Source organism: Neolamprologus brichardi, chromosome 3 (assembly GCF_056152115.1).
Source record: "Neolamprologus brichardi isolate AB-2024 chromosome 3, ASM5615211v1, whole genome shotgun sequence".
Taxonomy (NCBI): Eukaryota; Metazoa; Chordata; class Actinopteri; order Cichliformes; family Cichlidae; genus Neolamprologus; species Neolamprologus brichardi.
Window position 1 is genome coordinate 59,971,212 of NC_142106.1, and position 14,466 is coordinate 59,985,677.

General features: G+C 39.9%; 2 protein-coding genes across 17 annotated transcripts in view; both read right to left on the bottom strand.

Annotated features, from left to right (window-relative positions):
- The window catches only part of LOC118453432 (protein NLRC3-like), an 815,502-nt gene that overhangs the window by 479,479 nt on the left and 321,557 nt on the right, over nucleotides 1–14,466 (bottom strand). The window lies entirely within an intron of this gene.
- On the bottom strand, nucleotides 4,023–7,083 carry LOC148105992 (uncharacterized). Its single transcript, XM_087838014.1, has 7 exons — nucleotides 7,021–7,083; nucleotides 6,822–6,915; nucleotides 6,626–6,737; nucleotides 6,325–6,551; nucleotides 6,064–6,229; nucleotides 5,837–5,964; nucleotides 4,023–5,728 (listed from the first exon to the last, which is right to left on the bottom strand). Exons 1-7 carry the CDS (start codon nucleotides 7,059–7,061, stop codon nucleotides 5,411–5,413), a joined length of 1,086 nt encoding a protein of 361 aa, XP_087694140.1. The 5' UTR covers nucleotides 7,062–7,083; the 3' UTR covers nucleotides 4,023–5,410.

Genomic DNA, 14,466 nt, shown 5'->3' on the forward strand with positions numbered 1-14,466 from the left:
AATGAGGGCGCACATGCTTCCACGCCCACTGGTGACTGCACACATCCTTTCAAGGAAGCATTTCATTCATCCCTAACAAATGGAACAAAACACTGTGCAGCGTGTTCAGGTTTGAACGTGGCCCTGGCCTCTCTCTGCATCCACCTGCATCGGCCTTCTTGTGTGTTGTACCTCCAACAACCCAACAGCACATCCACTCCCTGCTGAACTGCTTGGTAAAGTTTGAATCAATTCTACTTTCTTTGTAGGTACATTTCATCTGTGAACTCCTGAACTCCTTTACAGCAAAGGCTGCAACTCATTGGTGGTTATGTCACCATGAGAAGATTTTATTCTTTTCCAGAAGCTTTTAGGATCATTCAGATGTTTAGTAGTTTTTGAAGGACAGGATTCTGATTTGGCCTTTTTAATGAAGGAGGCTGAACGATTTGCGAGCTGCCACAAATCAGCCAATCTGCTCCAGATTTAGTTTCTCTTGCCTGAGCAGCATCCCTGTTTTTAAGGAGACTGCATAGCTGAGGAGAAAACCAAAGATTGTTTCTGCATTTCACTCTGAATCTGAGCATGGGGGCATGCTTATTTATCATTTTGATAAAAGTGTCATAAAAATAACTCCATGCCAGCTCACCGTTGGTGATCAGGTAGATTCTGTTCCAGTTATAGTCCCATAAATCATGAAGCTTGCTGACAGAAAAGCTTCAAATCTCCTTTGAAAGCTATTTGTGGTCTTGATTGTGGGAGCTTCAGTTGTCTGACTCCAGCTGCCACACAGTGGTCATTGATATCATTTGCAAAAACCCCAGTGTGACAATATTTATCAGTGAAACAGAAATCAGGAAGTGACGACTTTTCTTTGAACATTTGCTAAGGCTAAGCTGTGCTTTATACCACAGTTGGGAAAAGAGGAAAGAGAGTATATTATCCTTAATGTATTAGGAAAAAAGAAATCTGATACCAAACTGATATAACCACAATAGTCACATATCAAGTAACCAGAGTACAGCTGTGCAGGACTTTTATTGTGAAAAGTAGGAAGAGGAAACAGTTTTCATGAGCAAGCTTTTCTGACATGTGTATTCAGTGGTTGAGAGGAGGCGGCAGACAGCAGGACAGTCAAAAACTCCCGACCACACTGGTACTGGGAATCCCACAGTGCTCGTCCTTTAATAAACACTCCTCACCAACAAGGCCCAGCTGAACGGCTGCTGTCTTATCATACATGAAGCGAGCAGCGTTCATACAACAGAGGGCAGGGGCGCATGCTTGTGACATCACCAAACATGAAGTTGTCTTAAAGAGACACCACACTATTGCGACTGTTACACATGGAAACTTATAAGCATCACTTCTCTCCAACAAACGTGGAATAACAGGAAGATCCTTTATAAACACAAGTCATTTCTTCTTCTTTATATGGAGGAATTAACTGGAAACAAACTTGGCTGCATGAAGGACAATTTAAAGGAGTTTCTTATAAAATACTACAGAACTTTAAAATTTAGAGACGAAGCCAAGAAGACACTGCAGAGGTTTCAGCCTGATGTGAACTGTTCTGCTTCTTTCTGTGTGTTACGCACTGAAACTATTTATCATCTATTTGATCAGAATATAAACACCAGAATCAGAGTTATTTCTAACAGCAGTCTGTTTCATTATTGATCCAACAGCACAGATTTATCACTGATCTGTTAAACCTGATCACTTAACCCTTTCACACACAGTGCTCACTACAGTTACAGCTATTCAAAGGCTACAACCATTTACAAATATTACTAAAACTAAAATGAGAGAACAATCAGGTGTCACAATAAGATGCTCCACAAATGATGTGTGTCAGTAAAACAAGTTTGTCCACCAAAAGACAGAAGAGCACAGGGATAAACCTGCAGCCTGACAACAGCAGGTGTATCACTGCGCTGGTTTTCTACTTAGTGACAGTGTTTACAAATGTGCCTTTGTGACATTCATTAGTGCCCTCACTGACACACAAAACGACTACACAACAGAACAGCTACACAACACAACACACTAAGTAAACACTCCACACTAAACGTCACAAATCTCCCACATCTAAAAACTCTCTCTCTCTCTCACTCGCTCTCTCTGTCTCTGCCGTTACCGTCACTCCCAAAACTTTTCCCTCTTCCTAAACAACCAAATCCCATATGTTGACTTTTTTTAATTGGTCGACATGGTGCATTTTTCCACTGATAGGAAACATGTGGATTTTTTCCTTTCTTTACTGTTTTCGCGCTGTCCTTAGAAAACGCTTAAAACACACAAACGTGAGGACAGTGTTTAGTAAAACGCGTGGCTGATATATATCATCATAACTCTGGATTTACTGGCCTGTAATTAAAATTTTAAAACTTTGAAGTCCGAACTTTCAATGTGGCTGAAACAGAGACTCAGCGTGGCTGCAGCTTGTTGCTGTGTCAGCTGACATCAGTCATGTGATTTGGAGGTGCAGCGTGTCCGTGGACCACAGAGGGTTAATAACACTCACCTTCCATTTCCACAGTGTAACATCCACCCACACAGTAAAAAACAGAGTGTCAATTTTACACTTAGAGAGTTGATTTTAACTCTGTTTCAGATAACATTTGGTCCCACTCAAAATTAGAGTAAAATTTACTCTATGGCCAGTGTTAACTTTTTAGTGTTAATTCTACTCAGTTTAGTGTCAAAATTAACAACAAAATGTGTAAAAATATTTAACACTGAGGGTTATTCACACTGTTTAGAGTAATATGATTTCACTTTATAGAGTTATTTTTAGTCCAAGTTCACTCTAATGTGTAATAATATTTCATTTTCATTATTTTTTCATATTTATCATATGATGCTATATTTCTAAATGGCTGTGATCTATCCTATATTGTGAAAATAACTACAAACATACAGGTTACAGTAACAGCATTTATTAGCATAACAAACTCTTACAAATGACAGTAGCTATGATGCTCACCAGAGAAAGCAATATGGGACCACAAAGAGAGCGTTGTCATTCACTCCATACGACAATTGTATGTCAAAAGGCCTGGGATAATGCAGGCTGTCAACATGAAAGACAACTAAATCTTGCTTTGTCCTGGTCAACTCATAGGCATGGAAATGTTCTTGAAAGGCTACTGTACATAATGGCAAAGTGAGAAGTACCAGTTTCTCGTGTATTATCAGAACTGACTCAATCTGGTAAAACAGGCATTTCAGACACTGCCACAAATAACCAAATGCGGGCGGTAAACAATACCATTCTGTTTAGCCCAGTTCACTTTCATAACTTGAACTCTATTGGGCAGTTGCATTGCTATTGAAATTCCAGAACCTCCTTTTACCATATCTAAAGACACCATTTTTCCTGGACCAATGTCTAACCGACTAAAGGCTGTTGAAGATTGCCAAATGTATGCCATATAATTCTGCTGTTTTTTGGCCAGCGTTTTGGTGATATTTTTGAATGATTTGAGCCGTTTCTTGAAAAAATTGTGCTTACCTTCATAGCGCATGCACCAACTATGAAGTACAGGCCCTATTTTTTGGATGCAGCGAGGATAATGGATAAGAAAATGGTGCTTTGGTAAAAGGTTTTTCTGGGGATACAACATCTTGAACAGTTTGTGGTGTTCCACAATCAAATGTTTTAAATATACACACATACCTTGAGATAACATAGGAGAAAATACAATATTAACTATCTGTAGTAATAAAAGTAGTAGGCCCCAATGTTGGTCAGTAGAGGTTACCAAATCTCCAAACATGAGGGGAACATTCCTCAGTAAGCACCATGTCTGAATAGCATTCAGTCCCAGATCATTAGACTCTCCACCTAAATTCACAGCCACTGGCCTATTGTTTTTCTCCATGAATCCATAATCAAAACTTTGTATTCTCAAATTCAGTTCTCCCAATGTAAGATGTTGTTCTTTTAAATACAAAAACAATAACTTCAGTTCGTACTGGGCCACTCCTTCCAAAACATCATGCATCACATCAACTGAGAAGTTCTCAGCTGTGTGAAAATATGTCAGTGAATTCAATAAGCATGAACTCTTTACACCAAAAACATAAGGAAGCAATGGATTATTAGACATTTCCTGACAGTGAGCAGTGTGGTTGTCTTTGGTGCGCAACACTATTTTGGGGGAATCTTCAGAGAATTCTGTTTGAAAGTCATCTTTTTCAGCTAAACAAAACCTGCAACAGTACCTTGCACTGAAAGACTCCACCAGACCAAACAAGCTATGTAAGCCTAAATTATCACCAGTGACCTGTACCACACTACCACGAACATAACCACCAAACAGTGGAATCTCAATACCATCGCTCTCTAACACTTTAATGTCTCGAACAATAGGAGCAAGAATTTCACTAAAACCATAACGTTTCAGATCTTGTGCATGAAATAAGGCACAAAGGTGTATGTTGGCCAAAAATGAATTCCATTTGGGAGAGAAGTTTCTTAAGGTAAAATATACTGCACCCAACTCGTGAATACCTCGCTTGGAACCAAGAGGATTTGCAACCTCAAAGTCATCATAGAACATTTGGATCTGAACTGTGTGCTTTTCTGTTGAAAAAAGAGTCTTCAATAGAGATCCATCACAAATATCTCTGAGTCTTGAATCACAAGTGTCGGATTTTTTCAACATTTCTCCAACATGCTGACTCTTAAATATTGATTCCAATGTTGATAAAATTGGAACATACATGAATTTATCTTGAACAACTGCCTGATCATATGTTCCAGTCTTTTTATTTCGCCTTGTGTCAAATCTTGAGCCAATTACACATTCAACTGGTTCTACAGTTTCCCACTTGTCTGATAAATATTTTGACCTCTTGTACTCCGAATTAAGAACTGAGAAAGGATTCTCTAACTCATCAAAACATGCTTCAACTTTCTTGCACATTTCTGTTTCTCTTTCATTACTAAATACATGCTTAATGACTGTTTCTTTAGCATGTTGTTGGATATCTTGAACAATCTCTTCCATGGAATTCACTACAGGATTCACTACACTTTGGCCTACACCTGCTGCCTTTAGATCAGAAATAACAGCTGCACAACTATTTACAAGGTCTGCTGAAGATAATTCCCACTCAGCCTCTAAATGTTCAGGCACCACATCATCATTAGCAGCAGTACTTGTGTCCGTAACACTTTGAACTGGTGAAAAATCTAGTTCTGCAGAATCAAATGAACTGCTTACGTGGCATTTGTTCAGGTGCTTTCTAAAGCCAGAAAAACTACTAAAAGAACGTGAGCATCCCACTTGGCCACATTTGAGATATAGTGTCCTGCCAGTACAGAGACCATGAATTACCTTAAGGTGTTTTACAAGGCTGTTTGGTCTACCATGATCACTTTTGCAAAGAAAGCACTTCATTATTTTGATCTCAATGGATACTAACGCACCATTCTTGCTCGCAACTCTGCAACTCTGGGAGTTTCCTTTGTTTCCCCAACATCAATGTTGTAAATGGTTGTTTGCAGAAAAGTGAAAAGGTTGGTCAGGGATGAACTGTAAGACGTATCAAAGACATAATGGGCCTTAAAGAGTTCATCAAGGGCTCCTACTGAACCTGTCGCTTTACATGGAAGTGCATGCTTGTCAATCACAATGAAGAAGGTGTGAATGCTGCTTCTTGTGGGTCCCTGAGCAAGAAGGTAGGGCTGACTGCTTCGGGTGATGTTGTCTAGATGCTGCTGTACACTGGTTCCAGCCTACAACAACACATTAAACAGCAGTATTTAGTGACTATCCCATTAGATTAGATCACCTTACTGTACATTACAATGGCGGTGATGGAATATATATTTTAAATAACATACCTTTAGGAATTTGATGAGGTTATCGACAGCTTGAGATGCAGACATCTTTCCTGGTCTCTTTCGCCCTTGTGCAGATGGCGGTAGCAGATGTAGCAGCAGCAAGATAGCAGACATGTCACTGTCCCAGCCTACAGACGAATAAACAAAGAATTACTCCAAAAATACATTCAATAGACAGAATTACCTATATAACCAACAATGGCAGATAAAAACAGTCAGAGTCATACCATTCTCAACTTCAGTAGCTGACTCAGCATTGCACATCAACTCCAAGAGCTCCGAGGTGGGTACAAGTCCATGACTTTCCTTTACAATCTTTGATTTGAGATCGATGGGCCACCTCTCCAAGAATTTGTTGGCAGTGACCTCATCAAACAGGAAATCTTGTTCTATCTATAATGCAAAAATAGAAGATAAGAGAGGTGTAATGAGTGAAATTGCAAGCTGCATGGAATATTTCAGTGATTCAACAAATGAAGATGTCTTACCAGTCCTGGTGTGTCCAGAAACCGCGGGAAGACTGTGAAGACATCTGCTGCATTCTTATCATCGCTGACCATTGAATGCCGATAAATGAAGGTAGCTTTCATCTTTTCACGGATAGTGTCTTCATCAGCAGAGTGTCTCAAAAGCGCAATAGCTGCTTTTACATCCTCATCTGATAACACCGTCTCAGTGGTGAGTGGTCTGGATCGACCACGGCCTGGCCCGCCAACTTAAGAAAAAACTATTTGATTGACTCCTACCTACAAATTAGATCAGAATCATTTAAATCACAAGTGAACTTACTTTTAGGAGATTTGGAAAGTGAGACACTTCTTTCCTCTGCAGCTTTTCTTTGAATGGTCTTCAACCGCCACGCAAGGTATCCTGAACCGCTCTCTGGATCATAGTAATGTTCCTATGTAATTAAATACAAGCAGAATGTTATCAACATTTCTGAGGGCAACTATGTGTTTAATGTTGCAAGGTCCCCTTTACTTACATATCCATGTTGTGAATATGGGTCTTCCAGATATGGAAACAGAGCAACAATCCCCTGCGCATACATCACTCTTACACTTTTAGGGGGAGATGTCCTAATGTATAAATTCAGTGATGACCGTCACTCAATTGGCATTGAACATCACAATTAAAAATAATACTAAAAATGTTTCTTTATAGACTACATTTATGATTCTTACCCATGTGCTTCTGTCATCTCAGCAGCAAGTATGTTTATCATCTGTCAGAGATTTGGTTTTTGCCTACTCTTGTATGTGTTCACCACCAGGCTTTGTTGTTTGGACTTTTTCAATCAGCTTAAATAGACATAAAATATGAAGTCAGAAATCTTTTAAACCTTGAGAAAAACTGGAAAATGATTACATAAAAACACTTCACATCAAACATGCAAATTAGGCTAACAATGTTCACTACCCACAGCTTTTGCTTCATAGTTTATATGGCATGGCCTTTTAGGTTGTCTTCCTTCAGTGGTGGCTGCTTCTTCAGGAGGTTCACACATTGTGAAGTTTAGCATGATTGTATCATCAGATGGAGAAGATGATGATGATGATAGAGATACACCTGTGCATTAAGAACATGACCAAAGCAGAAGCATTAAATTGAACTGTTAATGCTTCAATCTCAACCTTTATATTTAATATAAACATATACGTATGTGAGTGATTACCAAGTTCTTCATTGCTCAGCATGACTCGGAAGGTTACAGGTGACCCCTTCACTATTTCTTCAAACACCTCTGCGTCTACTTCTGTGTCAGACTGGTCAAACACCTTCATATCTAGCTGTCTGCCTTCTGCTATGTTAAATTTTAGGCACACTGAAGTAAGGTAAGAGAAAAGAAATGTTACAGAAATTGTTAAAAAAAAAAAAAGGCCATGCATTTTCTTATTAAATGGTAGAGTAAGGCTATGTCTTCACAAAATATTGATGAGCTGAAGCTTAAGCATATAGGTAATTCTAATTCATTGTTGAAGTAGAAACAATTATCAACTTAGGTAGTTGAGTAAGAATATAATTAAGCTTATAATTAAGCTGCTATATTGACCAGGTAAACATTGTTATCTTGTTTTATCCTGATATTCTAACCTTCTTTCATGAAAGCATCAAATGTCAGGTCAGACAGCCTAACATACTTCTGCTCCCCACCAAACAAAACACGCAGCAACATATTCTGTTCACAAAACAAAGAGAAAAAAAATAATAAAGGAAAGAGTTTAAGACTGTGGATGTACTTTAGAGCTTTAGTTTCTATACAAAATAGAAGCAGTTAAAAGTTAATATTACTTAGCAGCTACAGTATGAAGAAATAAGTAACAGATTAACTGCTAATAAAGATCCTTTATCAACCAGTGTTACTGCAAATGGACCAAGTGTGACTAACATCTAATATTGTTTAATAACTTTAGTCTACTTATCAAGTATTGGTCAACTTACTGCAATTCGCTTTATTTCTGTGAACAATTAATGTATATTAACATATCATTAACATTGCTGTCAGTTAATTTATACAAAATAATCTAAATTAATTCTAAATTAGTGTATGCCTTTGGCATTTGCTTAAAAGAATATAAATCAGTAGAGTAAACTTTATTGTAATGTCCTACTTTTTCTGATAGTTTCTTCGAAGCTAATTAGCGATTATTAGCTTACTATTAAACGGTCATTTAGTTGCTAAAACTATCCCATTAGACATGTGACAATAATATTATCTAAGCTGCACTTAGAAGAAATACATAGTTAACATGTTTTAGGTTAATCTTAACTCAGTGAGAAGATAACGAACATTTGAACTTTTAGCAACGGTTAGCATGTAGCTACTCGACAATATCATTAAACCTGTGGGTAAATGCTGCTAACATGTCCTCACTCGACATCAGTGCAACTATAAAAAGCTATTTAGTTTAAAAATGACTAAACAATGTTACCAGTATGGGAATGTTAACTTAACTTACCTGACTGTGGCAGCTCTTCGGAGAAAATTCCGCGTGCGTCACAGCTCTCAGACCGCGCGCCTGCGCACTGGTACTAATCAACACTGTGTGGAGTTAAGTCTTCACTCCGTGTCTACAGAACACTGACTTTTAACTCTGACGTTAGAGCTGCTTTACTCCTCACAGAGTTGTAAATACTCTCTCTAGGTTAAAATAGGTTTACACTGAAATATTGACACTCCATTTTTTACTGTGCACCTGTGTAAAATCCGAAATTCCCATGGTGTTGTTCAAAATGTGCTCTGGCACAATCATGAGCATCGCTTGCTACTGAAAACAAGAAGAAAGCCGGTCCTGCTGTGGGCTGAACCATTTGTTAATGGGGGGGGGGACACTATGCAATATATTCAGTTTTAGCATTTATATTCACTGCTGACTGTAACTACGTTCAAACTGTTAATGCGATCTTATTTTAATAAACAACACTGTCACTCTACACCTGAGCCATAGACCACACCCTCCACCTCAATATACACCACAGTTTTCTCTGCTATGGAAATGAGATCAGGAGGAAATCATGATTATTATTATTGAATAAATGCTCACATTAATGTGGGCTTATTTGTTTCATATTAGAAACATTAGTTGAGTGTTTTTAGTATAAAATGGTGAAAGTCCCTCTTTTTGCTCCTCCCCTCACCTGTGGATGGACGGTGCTGTTACCGTGGTGACAGCTTGGATGTGTTTCAGTCCTGCCTGGTTATCACTGCAGGAATCTTTACTTTCACATTTATTACAGGTAATAACTCTGATTTTTCTGTGTATTATGAACTAAATGTATCCTGATACACACAGAGATGGATGAGCAGAGGTCACATGATGAAAGAACAAACATGGAGTCTTTGATTTATTTAGATATTTATTGATGAATGCAAACAAACCCTGACACTGAACCATCGTCCAGCTTTCACAGAACAAACCTGATCACATGACCTGCTGACCCAAACAGTGAAAAGCTCCATGGCAACAACAACAAACAGCCTCACATATGTTAACAGAGGCTGTTAGAAGCACAGAGTCTTTACAGTCTTTCTCCTGTTTGTACACAGATCTCTGCACATCTTCATCACAGTTACTCACAGACGTGCAGAGTGTGTGGATATCAAAGCTAAGTTTCCACCATGTTTGTAGTCTGTACTGGGACTCATGGAGCATCTCTCTATGAGCACTCAGTGCTTTAAACAGTGAGTCCCAGTTTAACCAGCAGCCTTCACACCACACATCACACAGACATGGAAACTTCAAACCCTCAGACTGAAGACACCATCAGAAATAAATAGATTGTGATGAAGATGAAGAACTGGAACAGTTTGCTGTGGTTTCTTCTGTTCCTGTCAGAAATAAGAGTCTGGCAGCACTTTGCTCTCCTTCCACATGTTTAAGGAGGAAGTGAAGAAGAGCGAGTGAGTCGTCTTCCTCTGTGGGCCCAACATCAGGCAGCAGCCACGTATTTTTAAAAACCCAGCACACTGCTTCAGAAACACTGAGTCCAGGTGACCAGAGTCATGTGATCAGTGAGGTCTTCACTCAGGACGTCACAGCTTCAGGACCTGATTCAGAGGTTTATAAGGACGTGGATCATTGGTGCTGATGTTGTGTGAGAGCTGGTGAACCATGGGGAACATAAATAACAACCAGGCCATCAGCAATTCTACCCCCAGCTCTAAAACCTACATAATACACTATACATATAGTTATATAGGTTATAGTATGTTATATATAAACGTAGCTGAAGCAGTTTAATTTGTAGCTTCACGCTGCACTTCATATGTTTGTCCATCAGATGGCAGCACAGAGGCCTGTGTTGGAAAGCTTTGAGTAATGAAGCGTTTTCAATCCAAGCTTCAGAAAGCTTCATGTGGTCATTGTTGGGTTCAATATTGAGGAGGGTTAGAGGAGGTAATCATCTTTCAAAATAACAACACTGATCCGGCCAGGTGGAGTCAAACGATGATTTAATGCACGCGTGGGGGGACCACCGCCGTACGCAGACAGCGCCGATCCCCGACTTACAGAGCATAAGCAGATGCTTTATATACCATCAGGGCTTAAATTTAATACGCCCCTTCAACGTCAATCAGATACAGGTCATACATAGGTTTCAAAACCACAATGACTTTTAACACACTTTAAAAATAACATTGTCTCCGTCTCCACAGCAGATGCTTCCTGTCAGCCTTCTGACTTTCACTTCTCGTCTGGAACACCAGACCCACACCCTGCAAGAAACTGTTCCTCTTTTTGCAGAGACAATTTTGCAGTTGCAAGCAAACATGACTAACCTCTCACCTATAAATGAGTCTATCTAGTGTCTTTTGTCTTATGAGAAGAGAGGCCAATTCTCATGTGCATAATAACCTAACTGAAACTATATCTGTAATATGTTGAATAAATGTTTTAATCAAATGAGTGCCCCTAATTCAAAGCTTAATAAAAAGATATAAATGACTAAAAGATAACAATGAATAACCTGGTTATTCAAATAGCATCCTCCCAACAGGTCCTCAAAGTACCTTTCACAAGCATGCTCTGCAAAAGCCTGCACTTCCTGTCTACTTTGGCACAGAGTGTACTCAGAGTTAGGCCTTTCAGAATCAGCACATACACATTTAAGATTATAACAAGCATTCAAAAGCATTTAAGATCATTGATTTAACTCAACAGTTTAACGTGGTTATAACTGCACCTGTAATAAAGGCTAATTGGGTACCAATATGTTTAAACATCTGAATGCAATATCAATGCTGTAGATTATGTTATTAATGTTAGTACTGCAATGGTAATGATGATGATTATTAACAATAGCAGTAAAATAGTTTCCCTAATCCCCACATCATCAAGGAAGCAACCAGGAAATATCTGCTGTGTGTAAAACCAGCAACACAAGAATCCAGAATGAAGACAAGAAACTCAAAGCTCACACACAAAACAGGTGGAGCTAATTTTGTGACGTGTTTCTGTAAAAACACCACAGAAGTGAATCATCAAAGTTTCCATGTGAGCTGATGATGCTGCTGCAGAGTTTCTGTGAACCTCCTGTGACCCCGCCTCCTCATACAGAGACATCTTATTGCTCTTCAAACTGCATCACGTGGACACATGTGATTGTGTATTGTAGTATTGATCCCAATGCTGGTATTAGTACTGGATCAATAACACTGGATGGATGCGTTCAGCATGGAGCCCCTGAGCTGTGTTACAGACAAACATGGAAAACTGACAGGTCTGTGTCATTCACAGTCTGTAACACTTCTAAACAACAGAGGCTGACCCAAGTGCCTCAGAGCCAGGCACGCTCACATCACAGCTCTCTAAATAAGCCAGTTTCAAAATAAGAGCTGAAAGCTGTGTTTGCTTGTGTTAGCTTATTATTGTGGAGACTAACATTCAGTGATCATGTGTTCAGACTCATAATGATTCCTCTCAGAAATCCTGATCTTTGTATTTACTGTGAGTTGGATCAATAACTGAGATTCATCGTATCACACAGCTGTGCTGCTGCTGCTGCTGATGTCAGCACATCTGGAACAATACGAGGTATCTGCTACCAGACTGAGCAGGACGTGAGACCTGTGGACTGTTTAAAGCTGTCCCTCCACAGGTGACTCAGACCTGATCCACACCTCAGTGATATTCTCTGACTTCCTCAGTAGAGACAGAAACCATTCAGATCTGGGACGATCAGCTGACTGATGATGTCACACAGACTGTGTTTTTCAGGAACAGTGATTCTGATGTGAGCCTGCTAGCTGACAGCAGACCTGATGAAACCACATGTTCACATCTGTGAGGACAGACTGGACTCTTTGACTGCACCTTGGTTCTCCTCAGAGGTCTGTACAGGAGCATGTCCACCCCCACTGAAGATCTCAGTCACTGTGAAACATAGAAAGCTGCTTGTGTAGCCTCTGCCTCACATGTAGATACAACTACAATTTTCTCTGTCAGTCAGACTGAAACAGTGTCCTGATGCTGCATCATTCAGCTCTGTGCCCCAGTCAGCATCACTGTGAGCTACCAGTGTCAGTGTTTCTGCCCTTTTCCTGTAACACTACACTCAGCACAGGCTCAGCTGCTATCCAGTGTTGGACTTTGGCTTCAGCTGCTGTGATAGATCCTCTAACATAGATCAGCTCTGCTACATGTTGTTAGATAAGTGCAGCTGCCTGTCATGTCCTGATGTTTCTCTGGCTCAGCAGCTTCTCCATCAGAGGTTCACATGGAGCTGATCCAGTATCTCCAGTAACTGTGTTCTGTGCCTCACTGGTTCATCCTTCTGTCTGTGTGACGTCAGTCAGATGTTGAAGTTAAACTCTGTAATCTTCACTGTGTCACAGAGTTCAGTGAGTCCCGTTATTCACAGTATCAATCAGATCATCAGAGAACAGCTGATCAGCAATCAGTGGTGCCAACAGCACCTCCTGTGGTGAGAGGATGCAATAATGCAATGTAGCATTTTTACACTCAACACTTCCAGTCATGAAACTGTCTGTTGGATCTGTTTGACGTTGCTTTCTTGTGTTGCTTTCTTGGTTAGAGTTCCTCACAAATGTCCAGATTATTCTTCTAATGAGGCGTCGACCATGTTTTCAGTTCTTTGGAAGAAAACATCGCCCTTTGCCATCCTTACTTTTCTTTGACTTCTTCAAATGCAGCTGAACTCCAGCTGGTATTTTATTGGACTTTGCAGCTGTTTCTGGTCATCAGTTCATTCCTGCAAACCTCTGAACCTGAACAACAATGATGCTGCATTGCTGGCTGATCCCAAAAGGTTGATTCTGTTCATCTGGACGTTTTCAGAAACGTTTGCTCACTGATCAGGTGACTTCTTCAGTCTCAGCTGACTGCAGCTTTACAACCTTACAAACAGCACATTTGCACAATGACTGAAACCAGCAGCAGCAGCACCTGATATATATGATACTAATATAATACATATACATATATAATCCATACTAATGATGAAGGAACTGAGCTCACAGTCCATTGCTCATTCAGTGAACTACTCAGTTTAATTTGGGCCTCAGAAATGCTCACTCTGTTTGTACATCACTGTCAGCAATAGACTCATTCTGCTGTGTGGACAGGAACACATGTGACATCACTTCCTGTTTGTTTGTGACTGAAGAGGAAGACGTTTACAAGGAATCATTTAGAAGAGTTTCAAACATCAACTGATTGAATCCATGAATCTGAAAACGTGTTTGTGAGTGAAAGAGACAGACATGTACAGACTGAACTATCTGTTCAACAGTCAGAGTGTTTCTGTAACAGGAGACCCTCTTTACACCCCACTCAGCACAGGGACACTGAGGCACCAAAACCAAACCAAAACCCAGGATAAAGAGTTTGAGTGAATGTGGTGTTGAAGGTGTGGAGGTGGATCAGAGTGTCAGAGGAGACTCTGTAGAAGGACAGAGTGCCAGCAGGACAGTCCACATACAATGCTGCTCTGTTAGAGAAAGAGGAGGAGGAGGAGGAGGAGGAGAAGTATGTTTGTCGCTTATTGTGCCAGACAGACTGAGGACCATCATTAGAGCACTCCAGACTCCAGGACTGATAATTGTTTCCAAACAAACAGTCACTGCCTCCTTTCCTTCTGATGCTTCTGTAACTCACTGATATAAAAAC